This window comes from Panthera tigris, chromosome D2 (genome assembly GCF_018350195.1).
Source record: "Panthera tigris isolate Pti1 chromosome D2, P.tigris_Pti1_mat1.1, whole genome shotgun sequence".
In the NCBI taxonomy this organism is placed as follows: domain Eukaryota; kingdom Metazoa; phylum Chordata; class Mammalia; order Carnivora; family Felidae; genus Panthera; species Panthera tigris.
This window is the reverse complement of record NC_056670.1, coordinates 53,194,248-53,215,287: the sequence shown is the minus strand read 5'-3', so window position 1 is coordinate 53,215,287 and position 21,040 is coordinate 53,194,248. Positions and strand designations below refer to the sequence as shown.

Below are 21,040 nucleotides of genomic sequence, written 5' to 3'. Positions count from 1 at the left end.
TTTTTATGTATATCTCCTATTGGTTTGTTTCTCTGGAGAACGTTGAGTAATGCAAGGCCTAAATGGCATCATATCTGTAACTTACACTTGAATATTCACTCTTGGGGAACTTGGGTGAAAGCCTATGGGAATTTGTACAATTCTTGCAATGCTTTTGTAATTCTGTAATTTATGTCAAAATAAAAAAGATTAAAAAAAAACAATGCTTACTTGAAAACCAGTTTAGAACATGGCTTTTTTACGTTTATCATGTAACATAGCTGAAATACTGGATCCTCCCAAAGTGATTAAACAGGAAGAAGGCAGTACTATTTTAATAGTGATTCAACCAGAAGGGAAAACTTTAAAATTGAAAAATAGATTTTAATTAATCTTTATTTTGGTGGAGAAACTATTGCATCATTGTTCAGTATTCAATTGCCAGTGTGAAAAACTGGGGGTAAAAACACTTGAAGGATTGAGGAAAAGAATGGTAGTTCAAGAAGAAACAGGTCCCAGGATTTATCTAGAGGGGAGGAGAGGAGAGTTTAAGGAAGGTTTCATTTAAGTTGACTTAATTGGAAGAAATTTGAGCATATTTATGTGCTAAGGGCATGGAGCTAAGGTAGAGGGAGTAGTTAAAACCATAACAAGGAGAAACAAAATCCAGTATGTATGAGACAACGAGAGATGAAGGAATCTTAACTGGTGATTTTTTAAATTTTATATACCACTAAATTAATAAATAATAATAAATAATAAATAATAATAAAACTGGAGGACCAATATAAGGTTGTCAACTTCTATACTTGCCAAGTGTAGACATTAAAAAAAAAAAGGACCACAAACAATGGCCATCCAAACAATGGCCATCCACTATTACCATCATTTCCTACATAAAAGGCATTTAAATTCTAAATGTAGAAAAGGTATAATGTAAACATGTGCTAAATTTAGCATGATGTTCTCATTTCATTGAAGCCTGTTTATATGGACTCTAGATTTTGGGGCTAGTCTGAGCTGAGCACGTATAAGCAGGTGTGACTGCCCTGGTTGCCCGCATGGATCCTGCCACAATGGGAGATTCTCGAAGCACACCTTGGATGGTTGCACATTCCTGTCTCCTCTGTTGTGACTTTGGCTCTTCCTCTGACTTGCTTCCAAGTTGACCTAGGTGACCACCGACTCCAGGCTCCTCTTCCCACGGGTAACCTTACAGTTGAGACCTGTGGTACCTACTTCCACTCACTTTATTGAAAATGCATGTTTATCTGCCAAGGTTATGACTGTTTTATATCATCAACTCTGCCCTTTGTTAATGTTCAAACTCAACTATCTCTTTCTGATTAGTGTAGCATTCCTTTTGTTTTCACCTTGTTTACTTCCTCCCCTTTGCTTCTCATATAATTTTTTGGGGGTGGGGAAACTGATGAGCACCTTGTTTCTTCTTCTTTCATTTGCCTTCCCAGAGAATGGCTGGTTTGTTGCACATCTTACTGGTGATATTAGTGTTCCTCTGAGCTTTTGTTTAGGCCCTTCCCTGCTTCACAACCTTTGGGGTAAAGTCCAAACCAAGTCAGCTCCTTGTATCTGTAAAGAGAAAGCATGAGATCAATTAGAAAGTGGGTCAGGGGCACCTGGGCAGCTCAGTGGGTTAATATCCTGACTCTTGATTTCAGCTCAGGTCATGATCCCAGGGTCTTGGGCTCTGCACTGAACATGGAGCCTATTTAAGATTCTCTCTCTCTCTCTCTCTCTCTCTCTTTCCACCCCCTCCCCCGCTCACACACTTTCTCTCAAATAATAAAAAAAACTTTTTTTAAAAGAAAGTGCTTTGGGTCAAATAGACCTGTGTGTGCCTGCTCCATCCTCTGTCCTTTGCTGGCTGTGTGACTTTAGACAAGTCTTTTAAACATTCTGAGTCTCATCTTATCTGTAAACTAGGGAAAAGAACATCAATCTCATAAAGTTATTCCAAGGAAGAACTGAGAGGAATATGTAATAGCTTTGACATGTGCCGGCACATGGCAGGGCTACAGAAGGGGTGGCTGTTATTATAACCCTCCTTTACTCCCAGCACTTTCCAGAACTGGGCTGTCAAACATGGTAACTACTAGCAGCATATGTCCATTGAGCATCTGAAATGTGCTGGTCTCAGCTGAGATGTGCTGACACTATAAAATATACAAAATATACAAAATATTCAAAATATACAAATATATACAAAATACTCAAAGGGTTTGTTTGACAAAAAGAATGTATAATATATCACTAATATTTTTATATTGCTTACATGTTGAAATGATAGTATTTTGGATATATTGGGTTAAATCAAATATATTGTCAAAAATTAATTTCACCTATTTCTTTTTATTGTTTAATAAGTCCATCAGAAATTTCAGAATTTTATATTGTCTAAACAAAGGTTTCTATGACAAAATACCATTGACTGGGTGGCTTAAACAACTGATGCTTATTTCTCACAGTTCTGGAAGCTAAGAAATCCATGATCAAGGTGCTGCCAGAGCACCATCCAGAGTGGAGACGGAGAGAGGCTCTGGTCTCTTCCTATTCTTATAAGGACACTAATCCCATTATAGGGACCCTATCTTCATGACCTCATCTAAACCCAATTGCCTCCCAAAGGCCTCCTTCTTAATACCATCACACTGGGGGTTAGGGCTTCAACATAAATTTTGGAAGGACAGTCCTTAACACATATGTAGCTTGCATTACATTTCTACTGGATTGCACTGTTGTAGAATCTTGATTTTTGTCTGTGAAATAGAAAAGACTGATAAACTATTGTCTAGGATCTTTCTTTAGAAATCACTCCTGGATATGATTCCCTTGCCCACTTGATATCCCTGTTGAGGATGTTATGTTGTCTTTATTGCTTATTTGGCCTTAAGCATCTGCTTTGTATTGTTAATTGTTTTTTTCATGTTCATAGAAGATCAAAGACAGCATGTAACGAGATAGAGTGGCATCACCTGGAAAAGATTGGTCAGACACCCCATCAGATCCCCAAGGGGAGGCACCACCTCAGTGAAATTATTACAGTTCAGGGCTGAGTCATGAAGGAATGAGAATCTGGTTGGTCAGCATATATGTAGGAAATACTGTGTACTTGGTATTTTGGGTACAAGTAATAGAAACTGATTCTACTTTAGTTATGAATAGGGGATTAATTGGAATGGTAGTAGTGAGCTCACAGATTTGGCAAGAGAGCTGGACAACTCTTAGCAGCCAGCACCCAAGGCCCACCTCACTGGACACTGCGGGCAGACAACACAAGCTATGTGGCTTCTGCTCTTGTGAGTCTGCTCAGTGTTCAAACGATCAGGAGAGAGAAACTTGACTTTGTTGCATTCAGGTCATGGGCCCACCCACTCCTTAGGCCATTGGCGGTGGGATTCTGTATTGCCAGATCCACTAGAAGTATATGGGATTAGGTTTAGGTGGCTCTCTGAAGGGATGGTGTTTTGGCAGAGACAATGTTATGTGTTCACCAAATGCTGTTTTCTTTTCCTCTTCCTGGAACCAAATGAAAACCTCATTGCCTACCTTCCTTTTAAGCTAGATTAAGGTCAATAAAATGTAAGTGGAAGTGATATTCTGCATATGCAAGTCTATATGGTCATAAAATCTGCAACAAGCTTGGAGGATACATGTTTAAGAGGCTAGGACTTTAGGATGGAAGGAGTCTGGAAGCCTGAGTCACCACTTAAAGGAGAGACTATAGAGAGCTTATAACTTACAACTTAATCAGACTGTGATATAATTAAGAAATAAAACTTTATTGGTACATCTCTGAGATTTGGGGATTGTTTGTTATGTTAGCTAGCATAATTACTCTGAGTAATGCAGGATTATTATCTTAGAAGAAAGGGGATGAAGAACACTGGGAATGCAATACATCTCTCTGGAAGAGTCACAACAACCAAGTACATGGAGACTGATATGTGGAACAATGCCAATGTTACTATTATGCAGTGAGAATATAATAGTTTAGGGAACCAAGAGCTTAATCTTTTGCATATTCCATTATCTTCTTCATTTAGAGTATATGAGAAGCCAAACTATAATTGCACAGACACTGATAACATGGAAATACACAGAGTAAGGAGTGTGATTTATAGTTTTCAGTAGTATGAGGACTTGACTGCTTAATCATTGGTCATGTTTCTTAAAATGGACCTGAAGAATCTCTTGGGTTACACTGCAGTGTGCCAGAGAGCACATAAAACCCAGGATTTTTTTTTTAAAACATGGCTTTAGACCTAGGGTGAGCAGAATTGTGGAGTCCAGAGTGTAAGCTTGGAGTTTGACAGACCAAGGTTTTAAGATCCAAGTTCTGACACTTATTAGCAAGTAGAAAAGTCACTTGGCAGTTAACTGCACAAAAAGCAATTAGGACAGTGGCTGATACATGAAGGACACAATAAAGATCAGTGGTTATTGTGTTGTGATTATAGCTCCAGATTGTGGCAATGCCTCTGTGATTATGCCTCTAGACTCTACTTATGAATGCTAGGAGTACTTTAGAGAGAAAAACTGGGAACTCACTACCTTGGTGCACCACGTCTCTACAATGGGAACGTGCCTGACACAACCACACTCCTTTCCTGCTCCCAAGGCTGGCCAACCCTTCTTATGATTGGTACATTGCACCCTTAGAAATGTTCTTAGCACATCTAGGGAAGTTATGGCTAAATGTGGCTGGCCCAGAATTCAATTCTGTATATTTAGGTGACCTTGCATAGCTTTGTTCTTCCTTGGTTTGTGACTTCAGGAGGCTGTCTCATTTCAAGGTTCTTGTTGTAGCCCATGTGTACTGATTATGCAGTGTGTGTATGTCATGTTCACATCTAGTTTTGACCATTTTGAGAATGATATTTGACAATATTTGATATTTGATGTTTCCCTGCATTGATTGTGATTGTATATGGCCACTGCTCAACAAATACCGATTAACAAGATGAAAGAAATAAAGCTAAAGTATAAGCAGTATTGTCATCTTCTATTCTTTCACATCCAGCTCTTGCTACACCAGCAAGAAGGAGAGAGGAAGAGGGCATACATACCTTCAAATCCTAAAGTCAAGAAACAATCTTTTCACTACAGTGACAAATACCAAGTGACTCCCTATTGTGCATTCTACCCCAGCTAAGGAGGTGACATGGGGTATTGAAAAGTCAAGTCTTAGTGGTCAGGCAGATGTAGGGTAGGAGCCAGCTTCATCATTTACTAGTGAGGGTACTAGAATTTATTAGGTAGGTGACCCTATTCAACCTCTGCAAACTTCAGTTTCCTATTCAATCCATCTCCCATGTTTGGCAAGGACTGAATGAGACAATGATCAAGAAGCTCCTGGCCTGGATGGGACATATTCAGTCAATGTTATTTTCCTTTCCAAGCAAAAATGGTTTTGGTGCTGTGGAAAGGCAAATGTTTGGCTCAGGGCTGGGCAATGCTTCTGGGATCTTGGAGAATATATTTCTATTAAAAAGCTGAAATTCAGGTTTTCCTTTTGCATTTTCTTCAGTCATGGAGCATGTGGGCATTTAAGTCCGATTTGTGGGCTGGATGAGGTCAGTGATGGTGAGCCAGGGTGATGGCAGTAAACATTTCTCTATGTATGTATATATGTATATCTCTCTTTTACCCCTCTCTTTCTTTTCTCCCTTCCTCTCTGTCAAGTCTTCTTCTTGGTTTTGTTCCATCAGTTTATTTTTTATTTATTTATTTATTTATTTATTTATTTATTTATTTATTTGACAAGGTTACAACGTTCAAAATTTAAAAGGTATAAAAGGGAATTTAGTGAAAAATCTCCTTCCTACCCTGTCTTTCAGCTATCAAATTCTTCTCCCTCCAGGCAACCAATGTCATCAGTTCCTTGTGTATCCTCTTGGAATATTCTGTTTACCTTCTTTTTATATAAATTAATACCTACTATGCTGTACTGCTATCTGAATCTTGCTTTTTCACTTAATAATCTTAAAGATTATGGGGCACCTGGGTGGCTCAGTTGGTTAAGCAGCCGACTTTGGCTCAGGTCATGATCTCACACTCTGTAAGTTCGAGCCCCGCATTGGACTCTGTGATGACAGCTCGGAGCCTGGAGCCTGCTTCCGATTCTGTGTCTCCCTCTCTCTCTGCTCATCCCCTGTTCATACTCTGTCTCTCTCAAAAACAAACAAACATTAAAAAAATTCAATAATCTTGAAGATTATTCCACATTCATGTGTGGAAAGCTCCCTTCCTCTTCCTTAGTTTAGTTTTATTGTATTATATTTTATTTTATGTATGTATTATAAGGCCCAAGGGCAGGCCACCCCAAATATACCACTTTGGCATATTGAGTATTTTCAGTAATAGTTACTTAAGAGATGGCCTTGCAAGAAGGACATTCAAACCCTCTTCTGTCCCCCTGAAAGCAGGAAGTAAATATCCCATATGAAATGTACCCTCCTAGTACCAAGAAGTAGAGGTATCTTTATCACCAGAGATAGGAAATTTAGAGCCAAAAAGACTTGTTACTTTTTACTAATTTACTAACCCAACCCAAATACTGTTTAGAATTCCTTACTAACCGAAGCTCCCAAAGTTTTCTTTGTCCTGTCAATTCCTCATAGATTTATTGTCTCTATTTCTAAAAAGTATAAAAAATTCCTGCCTTGGTTATTTCTTTAGGTCTGTTTCATTATTGGGCCTCTGTGCACATGTAATAAAACTTTGTGGGTTTTTTCCTTCTGTTAATCTGTCTTATGTAAGCTTAATTATTAGTCCAGCTAGAAGAAACTTGGACAGAGGAAATTTCTTCCTCCCTTTCAGTACCAGCATTTATTTAACCCATTATCAATACCATTATTTATTTAACATCAGACTTTCTTTCTTTGTTTCTTTTTTCTTTCTTTGTTTCTTTCTTCCTCTTTCTTTTTCTTTCTTTCTTTCTCTCTTTCTTTCTTATCTTGCTATTACAAGTAATGTTGCAATGAATAAAATTTTACGTGTTATTTTGCAATAAGCAAATATATCTATAAGATAAATTCCTGAAATAGAATTTCTGGGTGAAAAAGTATATTCATTTGTAAATTGATAGATGCTGCCAAATTGTCCTTCATAGAGGTTGTGCCAATGTACCTACTTACCTGCAAAGTGTCAAAGTCTTCTGACTTTTTAAAAATGCACATATGAAGGAACTAAAACACATACATAGGAAGTATCAGAGACAACTTTATATGATCCTATGAGCATAGGCCAATTGGATTGCTTATTGTTCCTTTCTTTGCTCTCTCTCGGGTAGATAATTTGGATCTCTTATATAGATTAAAGTTGTTTAACTCACAATTCTAAAATGGGACATCACATTAAAGATGCTTCTAATTTACAAACTGTTATTTAGCTGCATTTCAAACTATCAGAACCTCATGAATAAGTTGGTAGATTTGGTGGTTGGCTTACTCATTGTTTTTTAAAGTTTCAAGTTTGATAACTCTATATGTTAATTCTGCAGCTTGGGAACTTTTTGGTCTTGTACTGCTTTACTTTCCTAAACATTATTGAGAACTCCAAAGAGCTTCTGTTATGTGAGTTATATATGAGAGATATTTACCATATTTGAAAGCAAAACTGAAAAAAATTGAAATATTTATTTAAATGATTCCATTATGTTAACATAAATAATATTCTTATGAAAAATAAATATTTAGGAAACTAGTGAGAAGAATAGCATTGTTTTATATTGTTGCAAATCTGGCTTGATAGATGATAGCTGGCATGGTACCTTGTGCAACCCAGTGGAACATTTTCTATGGACTGGACTTCTATGATGCAACATTTCCTGCCCTGCCTTGACAATAGACATGTCTTCTCCTTACCCCTTTCTATAAAGCTCCACCCCAATTTCTAGGAAATGATATAGGCAACACCAAGTTTCACGGGCTCTCTATGAATTGGTTTTCCAAGTCCAGCTCCAAACCTAGCATTCCAATAGGCTAAAACTTGGATGGGTCTTTGTGGATCACAAAGTTCCTATGAGGGCATCTTACAGAATTCTAAGTGAATATAATGGCTGTATTAGACTTCATATAAGACACCAAAGGGACTATATGATGGCGTGCTTGGGGTAGTGTCCGGGCTTCATGTGCCCAACCTACACCCTAAGAATCAAATTCTAATGCCCAGTACTGAACATGGCTCCATACACCTACATTAGAAGTCAACATGTTACATAAAGATATATGGCTCTCTTACCACTAGATTACTGTCAAGAGACTAATTGTGCTAACTGAGTGAATAGATAAGGGGCTAAAAGAGCCATGCTAAATATAGAGTAGTGCATGGGAAACACATAGAAAATCAGGCTCATTCCCCAGCCAGAGCCAAGTGTAATTCTCACAGAGGATCAGAACTAAAGCCAGAACTGGAAAGGTAGCAACACTATGCGTAAGATAAAGACTGGTGACCCTTGGCCACCTACGTGGGCAGGTCAGCCAGGCAATTGAGAACTGTCCAACAGTAGGATTATATGCTGGCAGGAGGGAGTCAAATGAGGTTTGAAATCCATTAGACTGTTCCTACAGTTCCTAGTGAAACTGCTCAGAAGTAAGGACCCTGAGCTGGGCATCATTTTGAAGAGAAGGGGAGACAATATTCAACTCTATGGTATTAAGAACAGTTTGATACTTAGTGTTTTTATTCCCCTTTATGGTTTCCAAGTCCTCCAACTGCACTGCTTTGTAACATGGGCTGGACAAGTAATGATATTCTATTTAGCAAATGAGGCAAACAGGCTTAGTACGTTACATGCCTGGCTCAGCTAGAAAATGATATGGCCACACTCTTATTCCAGTGCTTTATCCACTCTTTCAAAGTGGGCTAGTGTGGGCGGGAGAAGCTGGAGGCAGTGGAAGAAACAAAAGCTCAAGCTGAACTGTTGGAGGCTAAGAGGGTTTAGAGGACAAAGAAAAGAAGGCAAAGGAAGCAGGGGAGACACAGGAAGGAATCCCTTGGCAAATGTGGGAGTTGATGGGGATATGGATCAGAGTATCAACTCACGTTGGGACACGCAGAATCAGGTTAGAAAAGTGGGAATAGGGTCAAGTAATTTGAATGAGATGTGGTATGCAATACAGCATCATTGTGGTTTTATGAGAACCAAAGTAACAATGAAAGCAGAGCTTTAGGAAGGTCACAGTCTGGCAGTGAGACAAGGATCTGGGTGGAAGAGAGTCAAGAAGTGGGTAACTCATCAGGATACTGTTGTTAATTCAGCTTGAGATTATTGATGTTGGACTAAAATGGTAGCAGTGGAAATGGTGACAAAAGAGTGGATCCACAAGACAATAAGACAGACACTCCAGGACTTGGTAACAGATTAGCTATGGGAACGAAAAGTATGGAATTTGAAGCTGCTCCAAGCTCTGGGTCTAGAACAATGAAGGCCTCCCTGGAACAGAAGATTAGGACCTTTATTTTAGAGATACTAGATTTGATGTGACAGTATCAGAGGGACAAACAAACAGTTTGAAACTTGTGATTATATCACAGCTGAATGACCAGGGTCAATATCCTTTATAAAATGAATTTTGAAGCACATGGATGAAAAAGGAAATGTTAGATTAGCGAGCACATTTGCTATAACCATAAAAACCAAAATATAGCCTTCTTTCATATTAACTTTATTAGTACTTATAAAATAAAAACAATTTATGAAAATATTTTCAGGATATAGAAACTACAGTCTTTGCAAAATATACACACCTATAATTGTTACAATACATACATATCCTTGTATATACCTCAGACATTATAAAAGTGTTTAAGAATGACACCCTGTAAAAGTTGAGAGAAGAAACATTTTCTCCAACCTTGGCCATATATTGTGACATTCAAGTACTTAAACCACACTTCTGAAATAAAACACATCTCTAGTGTACAGGCTGAAAGGGATTTAACTCTCAAAGTCCCATAAGTTGTTTTATTGTGCAAGGTAAAGAACCAAGAGAGGGTTCCCTGAGTTAATTTACCTTAGGTAACTCAAGCAGTGGTTTACTTTCTATACTTTATCATGGAAATAAGGGAGAAGGCCATGGGAACCCATCTCGGGCAGATCCTCCTCCCCAGTATTCCTATCTGTGCAGCATGGCTCCTCCTACAAGAGGATTTCTAACCTTTGAGCTCTAAAATGCTGCTTCTGTAACTATCTATTTGCAAGATAATGCTCCTGCAACTCTAAATTCCAACACTGTGGATGAGGCTAAAGTTATAATGATAGTATGACTCCCCAAAGTAGACTTCATTTAAGATTTGTCAGGTGGAAAGCATTTAGGAAGATCAGCAAGCCAAAAATTCCCTCTTGGAACTATTGGAAAAGATCCTTTCTCACCAAGGCATAAACCTCAGAAGCCAAGTTCTTTCTTTCTTTGGAAGAATTGTGATGAAGGGGAGAGAAAGAGCCTATAATCTTTCAGATATGCAGGCTTAAGATAGTAACAGATGCTAGGTTGGACAGTAAGAGTTGGAGACCATTATAGCCTCACCAATAAAGGATTCATTATGATAATCATTCCCATGTACTCTCTACTTTCCAATTAACCTTCCAAGCTTTCCTAAATATTACATTCTCTCTTTAACTGCAGAGTATTGGCTGATGAAGTTCCAGATATAAAATGTTTGAATTCATGATGTTAGTATCATGGGGCAGCATTGATATTTAATACCATACTGATATACTAAAATTTAACAGTGATTTTTTTTTTTTTTATTATTCAAGACACTACAGAAGTCAATCAACCATGGATTCACAGGTCTTTACATTTAACATATAACATGAAGCATTATTACATATAATTCCATAAGGGGAAAAGACTATAAAAATAAGTTTAATAAGATTACTGCATTTTAAAAAGTTGTTTTAAAAAAATATATGCCAAAGTCCTCTAAATATTTGGTGTAGAGAGGGTAAGGGAGGTATCTATTAGGATGAACCATAATGAACTCTGGTTTTTGTAAGTTAAAAAGGTAAAATCTTGGCAATTTCATATGGTTCAACCTAATAAAATCCTGAGAAAATTGTATTTGGCATCACACTATAAATTCAAAAAGAATTTATAGAAAATCACATTTCTAGTGAGGGGGAAATACTTCAGGATGGAAATGTGCACACTGGTTTTGCCAAGATTTCTCTCTTGCGGCTTAAAGACCTGAAATCTCAGAAAGTTAAGAAAAACGTAGTGCAGTTTCACACACACACACACACAAAAAAAAACCAAAACCAGAGGACAATTAAAATTACAGAATGATAGCTACAGTTGTGAATGCCACCAAAACAGAAAACTTCTAGCCAAACCTGGTGATTAAAAACTTTTTAAACTTTACATATAAAAATTCTGGCATCAAAATGAAAAGGCACTCATGTGTGTTAAAAGAATAACCATGTATAAAAGCCTTGGAAATAAGGCTAATTCATTTGTATTATTAACACCATTAAGTAGGCACCTTTTCCAAGTTTCAGCTTTGGCCTCCTAAATGGAATTAGGTTTCAAACGAATTACCGACATAATTTAATCATAGCAGCATTATTATCAATAAGTTTCTTAGCTTTTACACTGCTAAAAGAACATCTAAAGTTTCCTCCCCACCTATATCCCCTCAGTACCAAAAATACAGTTTAAAAAATTACATTTATACCAGAGTCATAAAACATTTTGCAGTTTTTCTTCAACTAAAGACCTGATCTCCTACCATCACCACCCCAACAACAGCAAGTAAGAAACCAAACCAAAACCAAAACATAATTGAGAAAAAAGTAATTGCTAGACCACACTGGCTAACTCTTAGCTAATTAAAGACATAGCATATTCAAAAATGGTACTTTAATTATGAAATTTATTAAATATAATCAGTGAAGGAAATGCAGGCTTTCCAGGCGTGTGCGTGCGCGGTGTGTCCGCACTGAGGGATGGTACCCAGAGAAACCAAGAACGCACTTCTGCCACAGCCTCATTTGGAGCTCTGGCACCATTTCCGAATGGCCGCGCCGGTACTACTGGCTACAACGCACAGGGCCCCGCCCACCGTCCACCACGTGGGCATATCGTTAAAGAAAATAATCTGGAAGATGAAAGCAAAGACCACATCCATCGTCTTCATTATTGCCACTGGGCCTGCTTTTTCTATTTGGAGGGCTTTCGTGAGAAACACCTGACCCCCCAAACCAAACAGGCCGATGAGGATGAGAAACAGCCTGTCCAACCCGCAGTATGGCAGACTCCACTCCCCTATGATGAAGAGGACGATGACGCTCTCTAGGAGGCCGAGTACGACATAATACCAAATGCTCAGAAAGTAGTCCACGGACTTCCCCATCTTTCTGATGATGACCATGGTCACGGCGGCAAAGACAGCGTGCGCCACTGCTGCGAACGTGCCCTTCAGGTGAACGGAGTAGCTCTCGTCCGTGCCCGCAGCGCTGGCTCCGAACAGAAACGGGGGCCTCACGATGAGGATCACGCCGGTGATCGTGAAGGCGGTGAAGAGGGCATCCCAGGGGCTGTACTTCTCTTTGAGAAATATCCAAGCAAATATGGACGTGAACACTGGCGAACTAAACGTGATGACGGTGGCGTCGGCCAGGGACGTCGCCTGGAAAGCGTAGTACAAAAGGATCATGGCGGTGGAGCCCAGGACTCCTCTGAGGAGGAGGAAAATGCGTTGACCTTTGGGGCCTATGAACCCGCTTCTGTAAATTCAAATGAAAGAGCGCACATTAAACCACGGTGGTTTTTTTAAATTGCAGTTGTTAATTAGATGTTATTTTTACAGTCCTAACTGGCAAAAAATAAGGAAATAGTAAGTGAATTTTAAGGTCCACAACTGAATGTTATACGCCTTCAAAAAAATGGTTTCTACGTATAGCTAAAGCATGTAAGTGTTCACAGTATAAGCAAAATTAATAAAAGAGAACTCCATAAATAGTATAATTAAAATTCAACAAATATAACTTTTCCCATACATGCTTACAAAAAAGACAAAGGGAATGTTCATCGTGGTTAAACCTTAATAGGTGGTCTCCTAGGTGATTTTTCCTTATTTTCCCCAAATTTTCTACAATGACAATGTATGATTTTTATGATAAACACAATTTCCAGATTAAGCTGCCCTATATAAGAAAACTTGGTCATGGCTAGTATGCATTGCCAATCTTAACGAGTTTTTCTACAAAAGCTGAGGCAATGCTAAAGTGTAATTTAGCCACTGGATGTCAGACAACTTTTCATTATTTTCTGCAAGAAGAGTTAAGATAGACTGAAAAAGAACAAGTAGCATTTGGATAAGTATAACAACTGATACTCAATTTTTTTTTTTTTAATTAATACTTACCAAGCAGAATGCTGGGTACATTTCAGGCTAGGCGCAGCTTGCTGACCTGTGCCAGCACTGAACATCTTTAGGGTAGCCTATAAGCCTGACATGAGGACCCACATTTCATTTAGAAATGAAACTGTGGTCACCTTTGACTCATACTTTGAGAAGCTAAGAGTCTTCCATGATAATGAAACATAAAATAGGTCAAAACAGATTGGTGCTAAGGATTTCAAAAATTCTTCTAGTGCCTTCCCCTGCCAATTGTTCTGTTGCAAAATGAGGAAGATAATTGTGTTAGCACCAGTTGCCACCCTTGAAAATTTCTGAACTCTTACCATCATTTCCTAAAATATTGTGACTTGCCCACACTTATACAGGAATTTCTGACAATATTAATCTTAGTAGCTTTTCACCATTTTTCACCAGATCTTCAGGATACAGGGTGAAACTATTCTAAATGAATCTGTACTATGTTATAGATACAAGGAGAATTTGGGGGCAAGTGACTGAAACTTTTAGTTTAGGGTTTAAGCATTTTTGCCCAAAGAGAGAAAGAGCCAGACAGCCACCAGGAACCAAACTGGCCTATCCTCCAATGGTTCTAAGTACACAGGGATGTGTAGAAGGCATAATTTTAATCTGGGAAAGGGTGGGGAGGGTGTTCTATATGGAAGGGGAAGACACGTTGGGTAGGGAGGGAACAGTAAGGATGGGGAAAAAAGACAGTTTTCATATACTGTTAGATTCTACACAAGTGCTCTGATCTATAATTAATTTTATTTGGCCCTTGCCACCAAGGTGCAGGGTAGAGGACAAAGATTATCATTCCCTCCAGTTCATAGATGAGGACACTATAAACATGAAAGTATTTTAAAAGGTCTTGTTCAAGACTACCTTTTCCCTTTCCCACATCACCCTAGGGGCAAGACCCTGATATTATTACTTTAACCTTCTGTCTGCCCTGGTAACAGAGCAGTCCATTCTACTGAAAGAAACTTGATATTAGGAGACACCACCACTTCCTCTCATTTACTTTTTTCTTCTAAATACTAGTTATGCAGAGGGAAAGAAGGGAGGGTGGTACAAGATGGAGGAATTGTACAAGGAAAGCTTTGTTCTCAAAATGAGGAGTGGAGAATAACTGAATCTACCCCCCCCCCTTCCTGAGTATGTGGTTTGTGCTTATGAGAGCATCTTTTGTAGGTGAATCCTTATGACTTTTTATTAATCAGAGACAAACAATGTAGTAACTGGTAAATCTACGGGAGGGATAAAGCAGACACTGTAGAATAAATAATTTAAGCAGGTCAAAAGATTTACATACATTTGTTAATACCTTCCACTTCGCAGGTAAGAAATACTTACTTTCTGTATATTAAGCAAGGGATAACGACTAGCATTTGGAACACACATCGGAATGCACTAATTTCTACAGCATGGACGTCTTGCACTTTTTTAACAAATAAAGAGCCCACTGAGAAAAGGAAGGCAGATAATAATGTATAAAACAAGCCAAGTCCAGGACAGCGTGCTTTCTTCTTGGCTTCTGAAAAAGATTAAGTTCTGGTTAGTCCTTACTTCCAAGTGTATGTTTTAATATTTTCACTTAGGAATTGAGAAAAATGGAACAGTGTTAATGGCTAACAGGCTACAAATACTGTCTCCTAAGCATATCCATTCTCTGGACCTGAACCATTTTCCCCACCAAGAATGAGGAATCACTGATGTAGGCAACAATTTAAACCCATAATTTTTAAATGCAGTTTTACCCTATAAAATGGATTTCCTTTGGCTTACTGAAGAATCATTACTCACTTATAAGTCAAAAAGAAGTAAAAAAGCTTGCCAAGACAGTGAGAGAAATCTTTAAGAAACGCTTGTCAAGATGGCTAGAGAAAAATGCTTCCAAGTGATATTTTATATCATCTCACTGGTGAACCTGGCTTTATGAAGAAAGTGTTTTTTTTCTAGACAACAGTTTACAGCTGTGTCCTATGGCTACTTGTTGATTATCTTACTTCTCCCAGTAGCCTGTGAACCCTTCCAGGCTGGGACCTCAGCTGTCTTGTTTGTGCCTGCCACATGCAAGACCCCGATTAAATATTTGCTAAATGAAAGTATATGAGAGAACTCCATAGAAAGATGCACAGTCTAACACCACTGGTAACAGCCTAATCTGGGAAAGCTGTTTTGTTATTTTGAACCATTAATCAAATCTTTTACTTTTCATGGTTTTACAACTTCTCTTCCATTTAGAGCATAAACTCTTTGAGGACAGAGGGTAGGTCTACCCCTCTGACCTCAAAGTGCTTTAAAATAAAATTTTTAAAAAATTACAACTGCCATTTAATACCAACTTCTTGGCTTGATCTGAACCAAGAAACTTCTGCTTTCTCTAGGGCATCAAGTATTCAATCCATTAGTGACTATGAGCATTCAACTTTTGTTTAGCCACTTCTGTCTTAGTTACCGAACACAGGATTAAAATCTGTTTTCAATCTCATACTCACCCCAAACCCATCATTCAGAGGGGAGCAAAATGGGACAGGGTAAGCAGAGAACTCCCTAAAAGACAGGTGACACACTGAGGAACGTACTAGTATTTTTTTCTTTATTGAAACTAATACAAAACAAGAAGAGAATATGAAGGAAATGCTACTGGCCCTCATCGGTTAAGAACATAGCAAAATGGAAGGGTGTGTCGGTACTTGCAATTTCTAGTAAAACTAGGATTATCATTCCAATCTAGGAATTTATAATGTGTTACTTAGCTAGAGAACAGTTTTGCATAATAATGTTTTTAAAAAATGTCCTTCTCTGATAAATGCAAACACCCAGTAATACATTTCAATATCCTCATGTTAGCTGGATACCTTTGCCCACAAGTGACAGACACTTTGTGACTCAGGACCAAAGTATGATGGTGCACAATCTTTCCAGGGGCACTGTGCAGCCTGACCTTTGTAGTAAGAGATACCATTGTGATCAGAGGCCTTTACCTCTTCCTGTTCCAGGTGCACAGTCGAAGAGAATCATTTGGAGCTACAGTCATCGTGTCACAGATTATGTATTGTAAGTACCAGAATCCTCCACATTCTGTTCAACACCTATGTGCCTCAGATACCACAGCAACAAACTGCACATACTTACTCAGCCCATGAGAAGGAAACTTTAGACGACTTCCAAGTTAAACACCACAAAACACATGTCTTGGCTGTGGTCAGCCTCAGTGTTCAGCTTCTGAAATTTCAGGGTTCAGGTCCAAATAAAATAGTTTTTCTTAAAAGAAACCCAACCCATGCATAGAACCAACACCCTCACACAGAACAGAACAGGAAGATCAAGGACAGAAAACATCTCCCCGGTCTGTATTTCAAGGATCTTCCCCAACCTAAACTTTTAAATTTTTCTCCAAAAAATTTTAACTTAACATGATATTTTAACTGTTTTATTTATTTATTTAATTTTAACTCTTTTAAAACTCAATTTTATACCCCTGGTTCTGATTATCTTGTCTCTTAAAACACTCACATATTTTCTTGCCTATAAACACCCTATGACCCATGATTGCTGACTGCAACAGGGCAGTTGTTACAAGGCCTGGCTGAACTTGATTATTTCTTATGAGGGTGAGGCTTGGTTCTACTCATGCAGACCTCTCTTACTGAATAATAATTTCCATTCTGCCAAGGGAGATGAACAAGAGAGTAGCATCATCCAAAGATGCATTTGCTTATGTACTGTGCTTCTATGATCATATTCCACTACAAGCATAGCTAAATAATTCAAATTAAGTGGCCACGGTGTAATTTCTTGAGTTAGAAGAAAACTGAAAAGTTGCTCAGTTTCTCTATCCTTTAAAGTGGTGATTCACAACCCTGGCTGGGAATCAGAATCAACTGAGTAATTTTTTAAACTTCAGTTCCCGAGCCCCACCCCAGACCCACTGCTACAGGATCTCTGTGACCGTAAAAGCCCTGCCAGCTAGAGAACCACTGCTACACTAGAGAACTCCCTCCAGGGGCATGTGAGGCACACATCTAAGACAGTTTCTTGCTTCAGGCTAAGATCCACACTGTCCCTCAAGAAAATAAATAGATATCTTAGGATAGCTGTATGCTGTCTGTGAAGGTTATCCAAGAATGTAGAAAAATGGGTAACAGTTTCACCCTGAACTTGAAAATGAGCTTTCTTGAGATAACCAGTTGGATCAAGCGGTTAAAGTGATACTGTCACAAAGTTCAATGACAACAAACAGTACAGTGGTTTAAAGTGTTTCTATGGCAGTCCTGTTTTCAGAATATTATCTGGTCACCTTACAATAACTATTACTAAGTCTCACTGTTAGCAATTTTCTTTGAAGTTAAAAGACGCCACAAGATTCTTAGGTGCAGTCGCTTATAATGTTTATCATTTTGCCATGTGCTGCCTGAGTGTACAGTATTCCTCTTTGGTTTACAAACAGCAGAAACATTTAAGAGTTTACAAGGACTGACTCAGCATTCCACCAAAATGACATTCAACCATAATAACTGATAAGGTGAGAAATTCACCTCTTTACAAGCTACACATCTGGTCTACACAGCTTGGAGTAGCCCCTTCTCTGGAGGCACCAGCCCATGCATAAATAATCAGAAGTCTGATCATTTTGGGGGCGCCTGGGTGGCTCAGTCGGTTGAGCATCCAGCTCTTGATTTCGGCTCAGGTCATGATCCCAGGGTCGTGGGATCAAGCCCCGTGTGTGGCTCTGCACTGAGCATGGGGCCTGCTTGGGCTTCTTCCCCTCTCTCCTTCTCCCTCTGCCTCTCTCCCCTCTCTTCCCTGCGTGCTCTCTCTAAAATTATTTAAAAAAAAATTTTTTTTAATTAAAAAAAAAAAGAAGTCTGACCACTGTTAGCATTTAAGACAAAAATGGAGCAAGAATCATCTGGGTTTCATCTCTCTAAATTAGGGGAAAGTTCCTAATAGGGAGAAGGGGGAATGGGGTGGGGATAAGAGGCATAGAAATCAGGGTCACACTTAGAGGAGGCCACCCAGAGGATGAGATGGTGCAGGCTGTGTAACTTTGTCTTCAAGGGAGATCTACCTATTTCCTCTGTTTCCAGGAAAATGACCTAGGTGGGTGGTGGAGTTAAGGAGGAATGTGCTTAAAGTAGCACTGTGGTCAGTAGAAAAGGCCTAGCGTGGGACTCTGGCATGCTGGGATCCTTAACTTTGGTGCTGCAGGGACTTGTGCCATGACTCACCCACACAGGCCAGATCTAGGGAAAAACAAAGCAACCCCCACCGCCAAGCCCTCACCTTCCAGGGCTTCACTTCCCTCATTTGTGGAAAGAAGAGGTTGAACAAGATCAAGGTGTTTTTACAAAGGGTCTCTGGCTTTGGACACAGGTCTGTGAACCTCTTAACAATGTATATAAGATTGTGCCTCTGCCTTGTTTAGGATTAGTTGCCAAGAAAGTCCTCCTATATTTTAGGTATACAATACAGTGGTTCAAATTTTTAAAAACGGAAAAAAAAGAATGTATTACAAAATACTCATTATATTAACAATGGACATTTGGTTTAGTTCAGTGAGTCGTTATGAATAAAGATATTGTAAAAATTTACAACAACAAAAAAGTCCTCCTAACCCCAAAAGCTTAAGAACCTGTGGTCCCACTCAACTCTACCTTCCCAAGATTCTAAGACTCTGAGGCAAACATTTTCTAGACTCTATGCTTTTCAACTTCCTCTTCAGGGAACACGGCTTCCCACTGTGATCAGTGTTCACGGTTAGCTCTCCACCCCCAACCTCACCTGTCTGCGGGATGGCCTCTCTTACTGACCCCCCAGCCTCACTCGCCTGAGGGATGGCCTCTCTTACTGACCCCCCACCCCCAACCTCACCAGCCTAAGGGATGGCCTCTCTGACTGACCCCACAACCTCCAGCAGGGCTCACGGAACTGCAATCTGACTCCGCGGTAGTGCCCGCAACACTTTAATTACAGGAACAGTTTCAGAATCCCAAAAGGGTTCCAAACACAATCAGAAACTTTCCTAGTCTTCGCGCCCGCGGGGACGAAAAGGGCTTATGCTTTGCAGACCCCCAGGCGAGGGCTCGAGGGTTTTCCCCGAGCTCTGGGCAAGGTAGGGATGGGGGCGCGGTCCTCGCTGCGCCCCCGGCCCAGAGTTGCGGGGACCCTAGCCCATTGGCACCCGCACCCCCTCCACCCAACCCCAGAGGCGAAACCCGCGCCGGGTCTGCACCCCACACTCACCCTGCGACGCACCCGATCCGCACGGCGAGTTGCCGCACACCCAGCACCTGCAGGGGCCGGGCGTCCCCGCTGCCGCCGCCGGCTCCTCACTGGCGCCCTGCGGCGCGTCGTCCGTCAGCGGTAGCCCGGGCTCTGGCACCTCCGCCGCCCCGTCACTGTCCACGGGCCGCATCGCGCGGCCAGCGGTCTCCCCAGCGCCGCGGCGACTAGCGCGGGGAGTAGCGGCTCCGCTGCCCGGCTCTTCCGGCCGGCAGCGGCGGCGGCGGGGCGCATGCGCGCGGGGCCCTCCTCCCCTTGCTGGGGACCGCGCTTGTCCTCCGCTGCCCTCTTACCTTCAGTTCCTGGAGCCTCCTGCGCAGGGGGAGGTCGGCCACCTCTCTGGGCTGCGGCGGTGCACACAGCTGGACCAAAGGCGTCCACCCCTCTGCTGCAGTCTAGCTAAACTGGCCAGCAGCTTGGAGTCATCCTTCCCCAGGCTCAGTGGACCCTTTTCTGTCATTGCAGAGAGAGCGACGCCCAAGGGTCTTGTGGCCTTCTTTTGGGGAGGGTCATCGGAGGTTAGGAGAGTATATATTTATTTATTTATTGGCGTGGCGCTGCATTCAGCCCCTCTGGAATACCCTGGAGACCTTGCCAAACACTGTGCCTGTCTTTGTCTCCTTGCCAGTTATCCAAGGAAGGTAGAATTTTAGGTTAAAAAAAAAAAAAAAAAAAAAGGAGTAGCACATAACCACAGGGAAAATATATTTATAAGACTGGGACAGAACCCTTATGTTCTTTGTAACAGTAGACATTCATTATTGATCTTTTTTTTTTTTCCTCTTTTTCTGTTGTTGTTGTTAACTGAAACATACTAATTTGGTTAGATATAAGATTACAATAATCTGACATAATTGCACCCCGTAAAGTAAACAATGTATGTCATCTGGCCCCAGGGTCCCTCGGATTCACTAATAGGCTCTTTATGTTTAAGTAATTCTTCTTTCATCTCTGCTTGCTTTAAATGTGAAAGGACAGTGTCTGGGCAAGGATGAACCTGTCTAAACTATTCTAGGCCCAAGTGCAAGCAAATTACCAACCAAGAGAGTAAAGTTTGTCTTTACTCAGATATTTGCACGAAGTGATTGACAACTGAAAAACACTGGACTTGAAGTCAGGAATCCTGGGTTCTGGCTCTGATTCTATCCCTGAGTATGTGACCTCAAACAGTCACCACCTACAGCTTGAAACCTTGGTTACTTCATTTAATTAACAGAAATAAAAGATTTCCCTTCCTATTTTGCAGAGTTGTGCAAATGAAGTCCAATGAGGTGTGCAACAGCAGTCACCTGGAAAGCACTTTACTAGAAAATCCAGGTGTATTTTTAAGTAAGGTGAGCATATAATTGATCTTCTAAAACTGGGAATGCCTTTTTTAGAGTAA

At 40.2% G+C, this 21,040-nt stretch overlaps 1 protein-coding gene across 2 annotated transcripts; it reads right to left on the bottom strand.

Annotated features, from left to right (window-relative positions):
* Positions 1-9,655: 9,655 nt before the first annotated feature.
* Positions 9,656-19,822, bottom strand: SLC35G1 (solute carrier family 35 member G1). Of its 2 annotated transcripts, none has more exons than XM_015536633.2 (3): positions 19,618-19,822; positions 14,722-14,902; positions 9,656-12,730 (listed from the first exon to the last, which is right to left on the bottom strand). In XM_015536633.2, the coding sequence occupies exons 1-3, from the start codon at positions 19,787-19,789 to the stop codon at positions 11,992-11,994; spliced, it is 1,092 nt and encodes a 363-aa protein (XP_015392119.2). In that variant the 5' UTR covers positions 19,790-19,822; the 3' UTR covers positions 9,656-11,991. The 2 variants fall into 2 exon arrangements, with proteins under 2 accessions (XP_015392119.2, XP_042816856.1); XM_042960922.1 differs by having other exon boundaries at positions 14,722-14,830.
* Between the last annotated feature and the right edge of the window lie 1,218 nt (positions 19,823-21,040).